The sequence below is a fragment of the Citrus sinensis genome, chromosome 8, assembly GCF_022201045.2.
Source record: "Citrus sinensis cultivar Valencia sweet orange chromosome 8, DVS_A1.0, whole genome shotgun sequence".
Lineage (NCBI taxonomy): Eukaryota > Viridiplantae > Streptophyta > Magnoliopsida > Sapindales > Rutaceae > Citrus > Citrus sinensis.
The window spans coordinates 27938152-27952517 of record NC_068563.1 but is presented as its reverse complement, the minus strand read 5'-3'; the positions used below and the strand labels follow the sequence as shown (position 1 = coordinate 27952517).

The 14366-nt window shown below is 38.6% G+C and overlaps 2 protein-coding genes across 4 annotated transcripts; one reads left to right on the top strand and one right to left on the bottom strand.

Annotated features, from left to right (window-relative positions):
• Positions 1-67: 67 nt before the first annotated feature.
• On the bottom strand, positions 68-2212 carry LOC102623881 (protein FERTILITY RESTORER RF2, mitochondrial-like). 3 transcript variants are annotated; one of them, XM_025102446.2, is made up of 5 exons: positions 1923-2212; positions 1693-1775; positions 1087-1385; positions 830-887; positions 68-429 (listed from the first exon to the last, which is right to left on the bottom strand). In XM_025102446.2, the coding sequence occupies exons 3-5, from the start codon at positions 1333-1335 to the stop codon at positions 230-232; spliced, it is 507 nt and encodes a 168-aa protein (XP_024958214.1). In that variant the 5' UTR covers positions 1336-1385; positions 1693-1775; positions 1923-2212; the 3' UTR covers positions 68-229. The 3 variants fall into 3 exon arrangements, with proteins under 3 accessions (XP_024958214.1, XP_006488172.1, XP_006488174.1); XM_006488109.4 differs by having other exon boundaries at positions 1087-1313; positions 1923-2206; XM_006488111.3 differs by having other exon boundaries at positions 687-887; positions 1087-1313; positions 1923-2205.
• Positions 2213-5463: 3251 nt separating this feature from the next.
• Positions 5464-10623, top strand: LOC102623589 (carbamoyl-phosphate synthase large chain, chloroplastic). The gene is made up of 3 exons (XM_006488108.4): positions 5464-7028; positions 7535-8227; positions 8823-10623. The coding sequence occupies exons 1-3, from the start codon at positions 5700-5702 to the stop codon at positions 10371-10373; spliced, it is 3573 nt and encodes a 1190-aa protein (XP_006488171.1). The 5' UTR covers positions 5464-5699; the 3' UTR covers positions 10374-10623.
• The last annotated feature ends 3743 nt before the right edge of the window (positions 10624-14366 follow it).

The following is a 14366-nucleotide window of genomic DNA, read 5'->3' as shown; positions in this document are numbered from 1 at the left end:
AATTATACATTATTGCATTTCCACCTAAAATTGGGTCAATATCAACTCCATTTACACAAAACAAAAGTGATCCAAACTTGATGCTACTAATTTGAAAAAGGAAAATTCACACTATCCACCCATGAGGTATCAACATAATTCCAAAAGGATTAGAATACAGCATCGCAAACTAAATTCACACCCCGGAATAAGTTTGAAGAAAATTTGATAGTGATTTCATAACAAAACCTCACAAACTTCTTTGCCAGTCCCGGGACTTCTTCTTGCCTTCTAGATCCTTTAGAAAGTCTAGAAAAACAAGTATGCCGAAGAGGAATAATCCACCTGAGCAGTCGCCTCCTCCTCCTCCACCACCGCCGCCTCCACCCCCACCACCCCGGGGTGGAAATCCAGTCCCTCCACTATCCAGTTTTGGTGATTTCTCCTTTGCTGCAATCAATTCAATTATCTGTTGTTAAGATTATTAACGAAAAAAGAAAAATTGCAAACAAAACTTCCTGACAACATTTAGTCACAGAAAAAATAAACAAATGTTCTATACAAATTAATTTCAATTATAAGAACACTAATAGCATCTACTTGAATCCCCAAGAACAATGATCAATAGTGAAACGGGAACTGCAAAAGCATTATTCATGAGAAAGAGCAGCTGCAGCTCAAAAACATATGAAAATGATAAGCCTCACCCTGGACAGTGGACACCCTCATCATCCAGTAAGTTCTAGCTACTAGCTAGGCAGGTGGCCGGTCACTGGTGCAAGCAGCTGAATAAAATGCTGCCTTGACCTCACTATGACTACACTAAATGGTAAATGGAAATGGCTATTACCAGGAGGATTTGGGATTGTTGTTGGTGCCTCAGGGGTAATTGTCTGAGTCTGCCCTTGCTGTAAAAAGAAAAGCAACATCAAGATTCAAGAGTATCTTTGTCGCAATGTAAAATATTAACATCAAGGAAAAATGCCTGTGTGATATACATTTTCAGGGGGCTAAATCATTAAGAAAAGGGTGCCCAAAAAAAGATTGTATTTCAAGATAACAAATAACGAATAACAGCCTGTAGCAGGAAATTCAATACGAAATTACCAAAGCAGAAGCGCAGATCATAGAAGCAGAGAGTGGTCTTCTCCTTCTTCTTCTGTGAAGAGAATGAGATGAATGTAAATGCAACCCCAACCCAACTGGAACTGGAGCACAAAGCTTAATTTGCGCACAATAAGTTCCAAGGGAAGGTTGAAATTCCATGGAGACTCTTGCCGGATGAGATTCAGAAAGCTTATTTAGCTCCTTGCACCAGTACTTTCTTGTTTTTGCTGTACTCAAAAAGTGTATCATAGTAACTCTATATATGTATAGGTGAGTGTGTATACACAATCATTCTCAGCCTGTCAAGCCGTACGGCTTAATAGCACTAAAATCTGACTTTTAAAAATTTGTTCACGTGAAAAAAAATTTGAGAGCGTCGGTACTAGATAAAGACTATATAGGAAAGAACAATAAGATAATGTCATAAATTAATTAGGCACTCAATCAAAAACTTATTTTGATATCTAATGGAGAGGCTCCTATTTTGCATTGTTAATCAATGTGTTGATCCGAAATCAAATCAAATCAAAGTGGCAAAAAGTTACAAAAGGCTACTTATATATACGTAATATGTTGCTAACGAGCTAAGGAACATTCTTGTCATACCTGGTGTCAACATTGGCGATGTGGCAATACTACTAATTACAATAGACTCAGCCATTTTTCTTGACAGCGATGGAGAAAATCACCTGCACATATAGCTGCTTGTGTTAGAACATGATTTCTTTAACCCAAAAATAAATAAATAAAAATCCCTCGAATCATAACTTGTCAATTAAATAAACCAAGTTGGGGTGAAACCGAAACCAGAAACAATCGCGAAAAAAAAATTGCACCTTTGAGTATTATAGACAGAATTAATGGATTTTCCACAATTTTGAATTTTAATAGCGGCGGCTCTGCAGGGTCTTGTGTTGAGGTCGTGCAATCTGTGGTGAAGAAGGAATAAGAGTTTGTTTCTTCGATTAGCGATGAATTTATACCCTTATTTTCTGGAGTGTGAATCTCTTGTATTATAAGTAAACCCAATAACGTTGGGGATTCTATAATCGAATTCAATCGTCATGTGTCACACGATAAATTTTTGCTCTTTCTAGAATGAATACTCCACCGTAAAACAAATGAGATTTCATTTAGGCATTAAAATATAAGATCCGTAGCGTTGGTTAAAGAGCCCAATTTCAAATCTTGAAAAGCTGAACCGGTGATTCCATTCGGGTTTTTCACGGTGTAATTGGAGTATAACTGGGGTGCTTTTCAAGAGAGTTTCCAACCCAAAGGTTGCCGGACTATGAAATCTGTTGCGGTTACTTGATGACTAGTAATATTTGACCCCTCGCTTATCACTTTAGCCCCCAATTTTCAATTAATTCATCATATTTTCAAAATTACCCGAAATAAAAATAAATAGTCTTTTTCTTTTCTTTTCTTTGTCACACACAAACTTCTATTGTTGCCACAGAACCTCAGACCATCGTGCCCAATACCGTGGAATGAAAATATTTCGATGGTGCAAAATCCGTGAGCTTAATGGACTCACTCCAGAAGTCACTTATTTGGTTGAATGAATATAAACATTCAGCGAGCAATATCATTAACCGCAAGAAATATAAAAATAATGGAAAATTTACACCAATAACCATAAAAATTTTGACTTTTTCCATCTTCACCCCCCAAACAAACTTCTATCAACATTAGCCATAAAAAAAGCCTTTGAGACCAAAATACCCCTCTCTTTCATCTCTCCCCCAACAATCTCTCTTTCTCTCATCTCTCCCAAACCGAAGAACCTCCCATCGTCGGCAGCAACTTCAGCACTCGTCGGCGGCGGTCCATCCCTCATCGATTTTGAGACTAAAATACCCATCTCTCTCATCTCTCCCCCAACAATCTCTCTTTCTCCCATCTCTCCCAAACCGAAGAACCTCCCATCGTCGACGGTGTCGGCGGCAACTTCAGCACTCATCGGCGGCGGTCCATCCCTCATCAGTTTTGAGACCAAAATACCTCTCTCTCTCATCTCTCCCCCAACAATCTCTCTTTCTCCCATCTCTCCTAAACCGAAGAACCTCCCATTGTCGGCTGCCTGTTGCTCCAAGGCTTGCTTGTTGCACCAAGTTTTAGTGCAACAGGTTCCCTGTCGCGTGAAGCTTCGTGCGATAGGCAGTCTATCACCAGATTCACCCATGACTTGTAGTTCACTGAAACTCTCAAGTAAGTTTAGAAAATAACTCATACCACTATGTGATACCGATTAGTGTTGGATCCGGATAGATTATGATCGGATTTCACTTTTATCGTTGCCTTTTGCCATCGCCGTTGGTTGATGATTCAAGAGTGGAAAGCTGCCTTTGGTTTGACGAAAGAGGAGAAAAAAAGTTACTTTTGGTTTGTAAATAAGGGTAATTTAGGGAGAAAAGCGTGTGTTTGACTAATATTGATAGAAAAAAATTAAGAGGGTTAATTGTGAAAATAGCAAAAGTTTTATGGTTATTTTCATAAATTTTCCAAAAATAATTTGGAGGTTTTGAAGTTAAATAAAAAGACGCGAACCATTTGTTGTTCTTCTGAAGGTTTTCCAGCTAAGCATCTGTCGTTAATTCGTTTAATTGCAACACTAGCGCCTCCCCACTTCCCTTGGTAAACAGTCTTGAAGGATCTTGAACCCCAGTCTTGCAAATCTTCAAGGTTAGTATTTTTTATGATCTACTCAAGTGATCAAGTGATGTTGACGGTGACGATGGATTTGGTGGCAACGAAGATATGTTCGTGGTGATGGTACACTAGAAATGATATTTTGGTGACGGTCAGGGGCAGAGCGGAGCCAAAAATTTTGGGGGCTAATTTTTTTCTTTCGAAATATTGATTAATTTTTAATAGTGTTCTCATCTTTGTTGTGGTGAGATGGTTGGAAATTTAGGGTATTGGTTGTGTAGATTTCAATTTTTGGAAATTTATTATTTAGTGTGAGTTTTAGAGGAACTGCAAAATAACTTTATTATCCAATATATAAAGTTTGAGTTCTGCTATTTGCCCTGGGTCAAATCCCGAAAACTAAAGCAAAACGACGTTGTTTCCTTTTCTATTTGAAACGCTACCGTTTCACCCTAGCAAAAGCTCTCCTATTCGTTCTTCGTTTTTGTCTTCTCCTCTTTGTTTCATCTTCCCCTCTTCGTTTCACCAGGGAAATTTGCCATTCGTTTTGTCCTCTTTGTTTTCGTCTTCCCCTCCTCTTCGTTTGTGATATCCTTCCAACTGGCCTGAAAATGACATCAACATTTATTGGAAACTCGACTTCAATTCAGGAGATGTTCAGGCGTGTGAGCAAGCAGTTCACAACTATGTTTAGGAGGAAGGCTTTCCTTCATTGGTACATCGGCGAAGGTATGGATGAGATGGAGTTCACTGAGGCAGAGAGCAATATGAATGATTTGGTTTCTGAGTATCAGCAGTACCAAGATGCTACAGCTGAAGAGGATTATTATAAGGATGAAGAAGAGGAAGTTAATGACATGTAGACCTGATCATGTTGTGTCTGATTTGGTAATGGTTGGTTAGAAGTTTTAATTTCTGGTTGCCAGTCTTTGGCAATTATAGATCCAGAAGGGGTATGCCAATTATGTTATCTAAAAGCTTTTGGTTTTGTTCTTTCATTTTCCATTTTGCCATTACAGAAAACTGAGCAAGAAACTTAGTCTTATGTCAGAAAATATTAATAGCTGCTGAAAAATCAAAGAGGAAGAGCTAAGAGTAGTTGTTTCTCTGCATAGCGTCTTCGTTTCTCTGCCTTAGGAAAATGCTTTAGTTTATTTTATTTTTACTAGATGAAACGAATACGTTTCATGCAACCAAAAAGAAAAAAAAAAGTCAAAATGACGCCGTTTTGAACTAATTCGGGGTTTGACCCAGAAAAAATAGCATTTTCCATAAAGTTTATATATCAATTGTGTGCATACTCATATAGATCTTTTACATTAATTTTTCATATTTTATTTGGAAACTCCAAAATTTTTTAAAACTCTACCGGTACCATAATACTCCCTAATCTTATATACCCTCTGCCACTAATGATGGATTGATGTGATGCTTGAAAGTGTAAAGTAATTTTTTTAAAAAAAAGTATTTTTATTTTTTTAGTGGGGTATGAATTATATAAAAAATGGGGGCCGTTGAGATGAATTAAGGGGTTTATATATCATTATTATATGATTATATCAGTACTCTTACTAGATTGCCCACCGGCCGTAGCCCCTAGACCTAATTCCGGGTACTACATTTAGGTTTGACCCGTGAACGGCCCATGAATCGAATCCGTTTGCGGGCAAACGGGTAGGGTCTAGTCCGACGTCACAGCGGTGCAATCTAAGTAGCAAAAACCCTAAACTCTCAGTGGAGTATTATTGATGCCATTGCACGTTTGCCCTTTACAGTCAGCATACCAAACGAATATCCTCAGCAGACAAGAACATCCCCAGTGTCCCTCTTGGATTCCCAGAAGCCCTAATTCTTCCCCAAAACAGAAACCCTCACCTAAAATTCTCCAGTGCATGTGATTCGCTCAAAAAAAGCAAATAAGAAAACTAAAACGAAGTAAAAAGGTGGGGGAAAAAAAGATGAGCTATTGCTTGAATCATTGTAAAAATCTCTCTCCGTCGTCGTTTTTAGCCCAAAAGCCTTCATTTCCTTTAACCAGACACATTGATTTTCGGTCATTTCTCTACTCCAACAAAAAAACAGGTTCTTTGAGCCTACGTTCATGGCCTCCGCAGCTCACTCGCTACTCGAGGTCACGCGTTCGTGCCAGCTCGGCGAAAATAGATTCGAGCGCTGAGTTGAGCAATGGAGCGGCGAGTAGTAAAGATCAAAAGCTCGGGAAAAGAACCGACTTGAGGAAGATTTTGATTCTCGGTGCGGGGCCCATCGTGATTGGCCAAGCTTGCGAGTTTGATTACTCCGGGACTCAGGCTTGTAAGGCATTGAAAGAAGAAGGATACGAAGTCATTCTGATAAATTCTAACCCGGCGACTATTATGACGGACCCGGGACTGGCGGACCGCACCTACATTACCCCCATGACGCCGGAATTGGTCGAGCAAGTGCTCGAAAAGGAGCGGCCCGATGCTTTGTTGCCTACAATGGGTGGGCAGACCGCTTTGAATCTTGCGGTGGCTTTGGCTGAAAGCGGTGCTCTTGAGAAATACGGTGTTGAATTGATTGGAGCGAAGCTTGATGCTATTAAGAAAGCTGAAGACCGAGATTTGTTCAAACAAGCTATGAAAACTATTGGTGTCAAGACGCCGCCGTCTGGAATTGGTAATACTTTAGATGAGTGTATTTCAATTGCTAATGAAATTGGGGAGTTTCCGTTAATAATACGCCCCGCTTTTACGTTGGGTGGCACCGGAGGCGGCATTGCTTATAACAAGGAGGAGTTTGAAGCCATTTGTAAGGCGGGGTTAGCTGCTAGTTTGACTTCACAAGTGTTGGTGGAGAAATCCTTGTTGGGTTGGAAAGAGTATGAGCTTGAAGTTATGCGTGACTTAGCTGACAATGTGGTGATCATTTGTTCGATTGAGAATGTTGATCCTATGGGCGTGCACACAGGGGATTCCATCACTGTGGCACCTGCACAGACTTTGACAGATAAGGAGTACCAGAGGCTGAGGGATTATTCAATAGCTATAATTAGGGAGATTGGTGTGGAATGTGGAGGGTCTAATGTACAGTTTGCGGTGAATCCTGTTGATGGGGAGGTAATGGTTATCGAGATGAATCCTAGGGTGTCGAGGTCCTCTGCTTTGGCGTCTAAGGCTACAGGATTTCCTATTGCGAAAATGGCTGCTAAGTTGTCGGTGGGATATTCTTTGGATCAGATTCCGAATGATATTACCAAGAAAACACCTGCTAGTTTTGAACCTTCTATTGATTATGTTGTGACTAAGGTTAGTAACTTATTTGCTTCTCTTTTGTTCGATTGTTAATATTTTCACTGTTATTTTTTTAAGTCAAATTAGCTTGGTTGTCACTTTTTAGTCCAAGTCACTAAGTGTGTGTTGACAGTACTTTCAAAAGCACTTTTTGTTTTAACAGATGTTGTGGTTAGTTCACTGGTCAATCTCGCTTAAATTATCCTTTGGGATGATGGTTAACACTTCATTATCCCTGTTTTTACCTAGCATTTTCAGAACAAATGTGGGATATGTTGGTGGCAAGCGTGATAATTTTGCAAAAGAATCACTAGTGAACAACCACCTATGGTGCATCCACTGAGATCCCTGCCTCTTCTGAGCTATATAATCTCAATATCTTATTGTACAGTTTAATGTACATTTATAACAACACATAATTCTAGTTTGAAACCTCGTGCACATATAATTGTTCCTCATGAACATGTGTATTGGTTTATTGGCTACATCAGCTGATACTTGATTTTACATTAACCATGCAGATACCTCGATTTGCATTTGAGAAATTTCCTGGGTCTGAGCCGTTATTGACGACCCAAATGAAATCTGTTGGTGAAGCCATGGCCCTAGGCCGCACCTTCCAAGAATCCTTTCAGAAGGCACTTCGATCCCTGGAATGTGGCTTCTCTGGATGGGGTTGCTCTAATGTGAAGGAACTTGACTGGGATTGGGAGCAACTCAAATACAGTCTTCGAGTCCCTAACCCTGATCGCATGCAGGCCATATATGCTGCAATGAAGAAGGGAATGAAAGTAGATGAGATCCATGAGCTGAGTTTCATCGACAAATGGTTTCTCACTCAGTTTAAAGAGCTGATAGATGTGGAACAATTTCTTCTTACTCAAAGCGTGTCTAATATGACTAAGGATGACTTTTATGAAGTAAAAAGACGAGGTTTCAGCGATAAGCAGATAGCCTTTGCAACTAAGTCGACAGAGAAAGAGGTCCGGGAGAAACGGCTATCTCTGGGAGTTATTCCATCATACAAGCGGGTAGATACTTGTGCTGCAGAGTTTGAGGCCAATACTCCTTATATGTATTCATCCTATGATTTTGAGTGCGAATCAGCCCCGACCCAAAAGAAGAAGGTTTTGATATTAGGTGGAGGACCAAACCGTATTGGTCAGGGGATTGAGTTTGACTACTGTTGTTGCCACACGTCCTTTTCCCTTCAGGTTTATCTGCATTTGCTTTTTCTCTTTCATCTTTGCATAGAAATAATGGTAAAAAGAACATATCCATGCTTGTTTTAACAATACAAAACTGATGGAGTTGCATTTCTATTATATACCATTTGTTTATAGAAGCTAAGACTGATGATCTAGACATCACAATAACTTACTTACCTTGAAACTCAATTCTTTCATTTTACATACTAGTATTTGCAGAATGTTGATAAAAGCAGTTATCTTACTTAAACGAACATGATATGGTAGATGGAAGGATAATTGTTTAATGCATGGAAGATCAAATTAAAGATTATCTAAATCTGCTCTTCCTCTAATGATTTTTTTAATTCGATCTCTTTGTGCCAAGTTTGTGATGAGACCTATTTCTGTCTATCTAGAGTAATTTTGGATCATCAACTCTTACTAAACTGATTTATTGATATAAAACTAAATTGAAAGTTGGCATTTTACGATTTTGTTGCACATCTGCAAAGAAACCCTTTTCTTTGCGTCGTTGTTACAGATTGACCCCTCGCCTATCATTTCCTACTTTCTTATCCCTTTTTTCTTAATTATTATTATTACTTTTTGGCATCTGCAGAGTGCTGGATATGAGACAATCATGATGAACTCAAATCCTGAAACTGTATCGACTGATTATGACACAAGTGATCGCCTCTACTTTGAACCCCTTACAGTTGAAGATGTGCTTAACGTTATTGATTTGGAACGACCAGAAGGTATAATTGTACAGTTTGGTGGTCAAACACCCCTGAAGCTCTCTCTTCCCATCCATCAATACTTGGATGAACACAGGCTGCCATCTGCCAGCGGGGATGGCCTCGTTCGCATTTGGGGTACATCACCAGACTCCATAGATGCTGCCGAAGATAGAGAGAGGTTTAATGCCATCATTAAGGAGTTAAGTATTGAACAGCCAAAAGGAGGTATTGCCAAGAGTGAAGCTGATGCTCTTGCCATTGCAAAAGAGATAGGTTACCCAGTCGTCGTCCGGCCTTCTTATGTGCTTGGTGGACGGGCAATGGAGATTGTATATACTGACGAAACGCTTGTGACTTACTTGGAAAATGCTGTCGAGGTAGACCCAGAGCGTCCTGTATTGATCGATAAATATTTGTCTGATGCTATTGAAATTGATGTAGACGCACTTGCTGACTCATGTGGTAATGTGGTGATTGGGGGAATAATGGAGCACATTGAGCAGGCTGGGGTCCATTCTGGGGACTCAGCTTGTATGATTCCCACTAAAACTATTTCATCCTCTTGCTTGGACACCATAAGCACGTGGACTATCAAATTGGCGAAGAGATTGAATGTGTGTGGACTCATGAATTGTCAGTATGCAATTACAACATCTGGGGATGTTTACTTGCTTGAGGCAAATCCCCGTGCTTCCCGTACCGTCCCATTTGTGTCAAAAGCAATTGGGCACCCATTGGCCAAATATGCTGCTCTTGTTATGTCGGGGAAGTCACTTAACGATTTAGGTTTCACAAAAGAGGTGATCCCCAAGCATGTGTCTGTTAAGGAAGCAGTTCTGCCCTTTGAGAAGTTCCAAGGCTGTGATGTGCTGTTAGGGCCTGAGATGAGAAGCACTGGGGAGGTGATGGGTATAGACATGTCCTTCCCTATTGCATTTGCCAAGGCTCAAATTGCTGCAGGGCAGAAGCTACCACTTTCAGGCACTGTGTTCCTCAGCTTAAATGACTTGACAAAGCCCCATCTTGAGAGAATTGCAAAGGCATTCTTAGATATAGGATTCAAGATTGTTTCAACTTCTGGGACAGCTCACTTTCTTGAATTAAAAGGTATTGCTGTGGAAAGAGTGCTGAAGATGCATGAAGGCCGGCCACATGCTGGTGATATGGTTGCTAATGGGCAGATACAGATGATGGTGATCACAAGCTCTGGTGATTCAATTGATCAGATTGACGGGTTGAAGCTGAGGAGGAGGGGCCTTGCTTACAAGGTTCCTGTCATAACAACAGTTTCTGGAGCTTTGGCGAATGCAGAGGCAATAAGGAGTTTGAAATCTAATACTGTTACAATGACTGCACTTCAGGACTTCTTTGATGTTGAGACAGCATCAGGGAGTAGTGAAAATTTGCAATCAGTCTCAACCTCTTTATGATTGAGTAGGGATTGCTGGTGAGTAGCTGTACTTTGTTTCTTAGCCATTTTATTGTTCTTCTAATGTGTTCACCGTCCTTTTCCAGAACAAGCTCTCTTAAGTTGTTTTGCTTCTCTATCTTTTTGTATGTGAGCTTAATCAGATTATGAAGAATGCAATGTAGGGCATTTTTGAGCATTGAGTAATGTACTGTATAGTATGCTGAAACAATAATCATTGATTAATCTTATTATGGTATGTTTTCATGCAACGGGAATCATGTTTTAGTTGAGTCGCTCCGCAACATGGTGTATTTATTTTATGTACACAAAGGAAATGAAATCAGCTTTATCTGGTTTCTTTCTTGTAATTACATTCCCACTTTTTGATATTCAGTCATTTGTGTTTCAATTTTTTGAAGCACGGGGAGAAACTAATGTTTTTCTTTCTGTGATGTTGAATGATCATGTCTTTCTTTTAATGTCGTTGGCACACCCTATAAGCCACTGTACACTTTGTAGCTTCTATATTTAGACGTCTATTTCAAAGTCTTGAACTTGTGCATTTGCTAATTTCCAATTCATGGCAAGTGATCCATCCCACTTGTTAGAAAATTGGAGTCATGTTTACTTTTCTGCCGCTGATTTCTTTTTGGAATTTGCTTCTGCTGTAATTTGAATCTTCTAAGCATAATAGTTCTATAGATTCAAGAAAGTTGTGGGTATGGCCAGCTGAAGAAGTTGCTGGCTTTATAGACTGTCAATAGCGTTCTTATTGAATTTTGTTACTAGTGGGAAAGACTCGGACTCATGTTTTAGTTGAGTCGCTCCGCAACATGGTGTATTTATTTTATGTAAACAAAGGAAATGAAATCAGCTTTATCTGGTTTCTTTCTTGTAATTACATTCCCACTTTTTGATACAGTCATTTGTGTTTCAATTTTTTGAAGCACGGGGAGAAACTAATGTTTTTCTTTCTGTGATGTTGAATGATCATGTCTTTCTTTTAATGTCGTTGGCACACCCTATAAGCCACTGTACACTTTGTAGCTTCTATATTTAGACGTCTATTTCAAAGTCTTGAACTTGTGCATTTGCTAATTTCCAATTCATGGCAAGTGATCCATCCCACTTGTTAGAAAATTGGAGTCATGTTTACTTTTCTGCCGCTGATTTCTTTTTGGAATTTGCTTCTGCTGTAATTTGAATCTTCTAAGCATAATAGTTCTATAGATTCAAGAAAGTTGTGGGTATGGCCAGCTGAAGAAGTTGCTGGCTTTATAGACTGTCAATAGCGTTCTTATTGAATTTTGTTACTAGCGGGAAAGACTCGGCATTTTCTTTAGATAATTAGTAGGGAATGTTCTAAGCTTGAACAAAAAAATCTTACATAGAATTATTTAAATGAAGCACGTAGTCTAAATTATTTGGAAGTACATAAGACTTATTCTACTACGAAAACGAAACTCTTTTGAAAAATAACATCATATTTTATAAAGAAAGTAGTCAAGCCGAACCTAACCCAACTAGCTACGGAATCAATTGAGGACTTTGAAGTGACCGTATTGCTTTTGTCTGTTTCATTGTTCTGAACCACCCCAATTAACATAACAGGGATAGTTAACCAATGGCCTTTGGCCTAGTGAGACAATTCTTGCACTCACAATACGTGAGAGTAAGGGTTTGAGTTTGAGTCTCCGTAAAAGTATTATGAGAGTTAGTTTCAGTTCTTCTTTAATAATGAAATAATTAAGTCGAAACAATTTTCTTTCTTATGAAATTTGAATTGAGTAAACAGCCTTCGAATAATAGAAAGTGTTGGAAAATTTAGGCAATACTTCAGAAGATCAATGTACACGACAGGAGGGATCTCAATTGTGTAATATGATTGTAAATACTAATTGTAATCTCACAATTGTATAATAAGAATATAGGATTGTAAATAACAATTGTAATCTCTGATTTAATATCAATAATAGTTATGTATATCAGTATTAAAAAAAAAATAGCAAGGATAGTTTTGAAGAATATTCCTTCAGAATCGTGTAAGTGTTTCTTCAAAGTAGATTAGTAGAGTCTCCTCGGTTATGTTTTAAATGCGATGCTGTCATTCTTTGGCCCCCCCGTGTAGTAGAAGAAAACTCCTGGATCAAGAAAACGGAAAAAAACGTTTATTTGATTCAAGACCTGGAAAGGTTGGAATCTTTGGCTCTTTATCTTGTGAGGAAACTCACATCATTTATTTGTTTTCCAATTCGTAGACAGAGTCACATAGCTGTAGTGCTGCTGTACCCCATAAGCCAAAAAAAGTAAATCAAGTATGCACAATTTCTCTTTGATTCCGTATGGATGGAGGTGGGCTGTGACACACACAAACGGACGTGTGGGTTCCAAATTCCAATCCTCCATCTCCTGTGCAACTTTCCCCTGTCAGCAACATCATCAATCATCCATCCATCCACAGAAAACGAGTAAGAGACTTTCTTCGTGATGGCATTTGGGTTCATTCTTAGCTGGAGTCATTGCTTGTTCGTTTTCTTTCTTCTATTGCTAGCGGGCTCAGTGGGAAACTAACTTTGTAACAAATACATTTTCTGCCAAACACCGTGTGGACTTTTAAGTAGCGCTAAGAAAAATTAGAAACAGATTAACTGAAGTTACTGGAAGATTGGCAACTTGGTAATAATTTTCAGGAACAATGCCTTCAAATTTTTTGTAAATTTTTTGTTGAAAAACCTATTATATCTGCTATTGACACTACGAGTTTTACAATAACGTATGTTGTATCATGAGTTTGGGAATATGAAAGGAAATTTTAGAGGGATCAACAAAGAAAAGCTTTAAAAATTAAAACTTTTAATGGAAAGGGATGTGGGGGTGTCCAACCAAAACAACCTTGTACTACAGTCATTCTCTTAATTTTTTGCCCTTTTTAGCCCTTATCTTATTGCCTCGAAATTCTTCTAAGAGTATGTATATGCTTGATTTTCCAGTCTCCCAGTTGAAAATTTGGTCAATTGGTACTCCATTTTCTTCTTCCTTTTTTATTTGTTTAATGTGTTTCTAGAGCCTTACTTTTGGCCACCTGTGCATGCACATTTATTTGGTTTACAACTTAGGTTAGTGCTATTAATCCTGGCGGCGATAATCGTTTTTGAAAGTTCTTGGTCAAGTTTCAAGAATGTTAGCTATCATCTTAATTTTGATGTCACAAATTTGGCTATCGATTGGGGTGCTTTGCCTTGACGACCATGGCAATAGAACTTTCATTTCTATTTGATAACACTAACCTTGACTATGAAATATCATGAAGCAAAGTACTTCAAACTATAAATATACTCAAAAATACTTTCGGAAAACGTAATTATCAAGTGTTTTAAAACATCTAACGCTTTTGTTCGAACCCCCATGTATATTTCGGTAGAAATTGATTGGCTTTTAAATTTTTAGAATTAGATTCAGTACGTTTTAGAAATCAATATCGGAAATGCATCAACAAGTAAACAAATAATGAGTATCAATGAATTTCTAATTGTAACAATAGCAGTAAATTTGTAATGTAATATTAAAGGTGGTCACGCTAGAGCACTACTTTTTTCTCTTTTTTTTCTTTTTTCACAGGTGAATGATATAAATGGCATTCAAATAGATTGCAAGCTACTCTCATCATGAATTTATTAGAAGAATTGAAGCTACAAAAGACCGATGACCGATGACTAAATGAGTTAATGCTCAAAGTACCACTGCCGTCTAATCGATGTACACTTCATTATGAGTGAAATTTACGATTCCACCTTTGATTTTAGTTTCAAGCCATGGTTGTTAAAAGAATCACTCAAATCTCAAATGATCACTTGAACCGGCGGCTGTAAATTGCACTCCTCATCCTCTAGAGCCGTATGCTCCTTTCTAATTCAATTCCTCTCATGCAAAAACATAACATGCAATTTCCCTCATGCAAAAACTGTGCTTTAATTCCCCCCCCCCCCCCTCCTTTTACTTTAAAACTCTCTTT

What these genes read in the sequence shown, in the direction of transcription:
- LOC102623881 (XM_006488109.4), bottom strand. Translation starts at nt 1,747, where the DNA reads ATGGCTGAGTCTATTGTAATTAGTAGTATTGCCACATCGCCAATGTTG. An exon ending in ATCGCCAATGTTGACACCAG is followed by an intron (nt 1,314 to 1,692) that starts GTATGACAAGAA and finishes TTTTGAGTACAG; the next exon opens with CAAAAACAAGAAAGTACTGG. An exon ending in AACAATCCCAAATCCTCCTG is followed by an intron (nt 430 to 829) that starts GTAATAGCCATT and finishes AATTGATTGCAG; the next exon opens with CAAAGGAGAAATCACCAAAA.
- LOC102623589 (XM_006488108.4), top strand. Translation starts at nt 5,700, where the DNA reads ATGAGCTATTGCTTGAATCATTGTAAAAATCTCTCTCCGTCGTCGTTT. An exon ending in TTGATTATGTTGTGACTAAG is followed by an intron (nt 7,029 to 7,534) that starts GTTAGTAACTTA and finishes TTAACCATGCAG; the next exon opens with ATACCTCGATTTGCATTTGA. An exon ending in ACACGTCCTTTTCCCTTCAG is followed by an intron (nt 8,228 to 8,822) that starts GTTTATCTGCAT and finishes TGGCATCTGCAG; the next exon opens with AGTGCTGGATATGAGACAAT.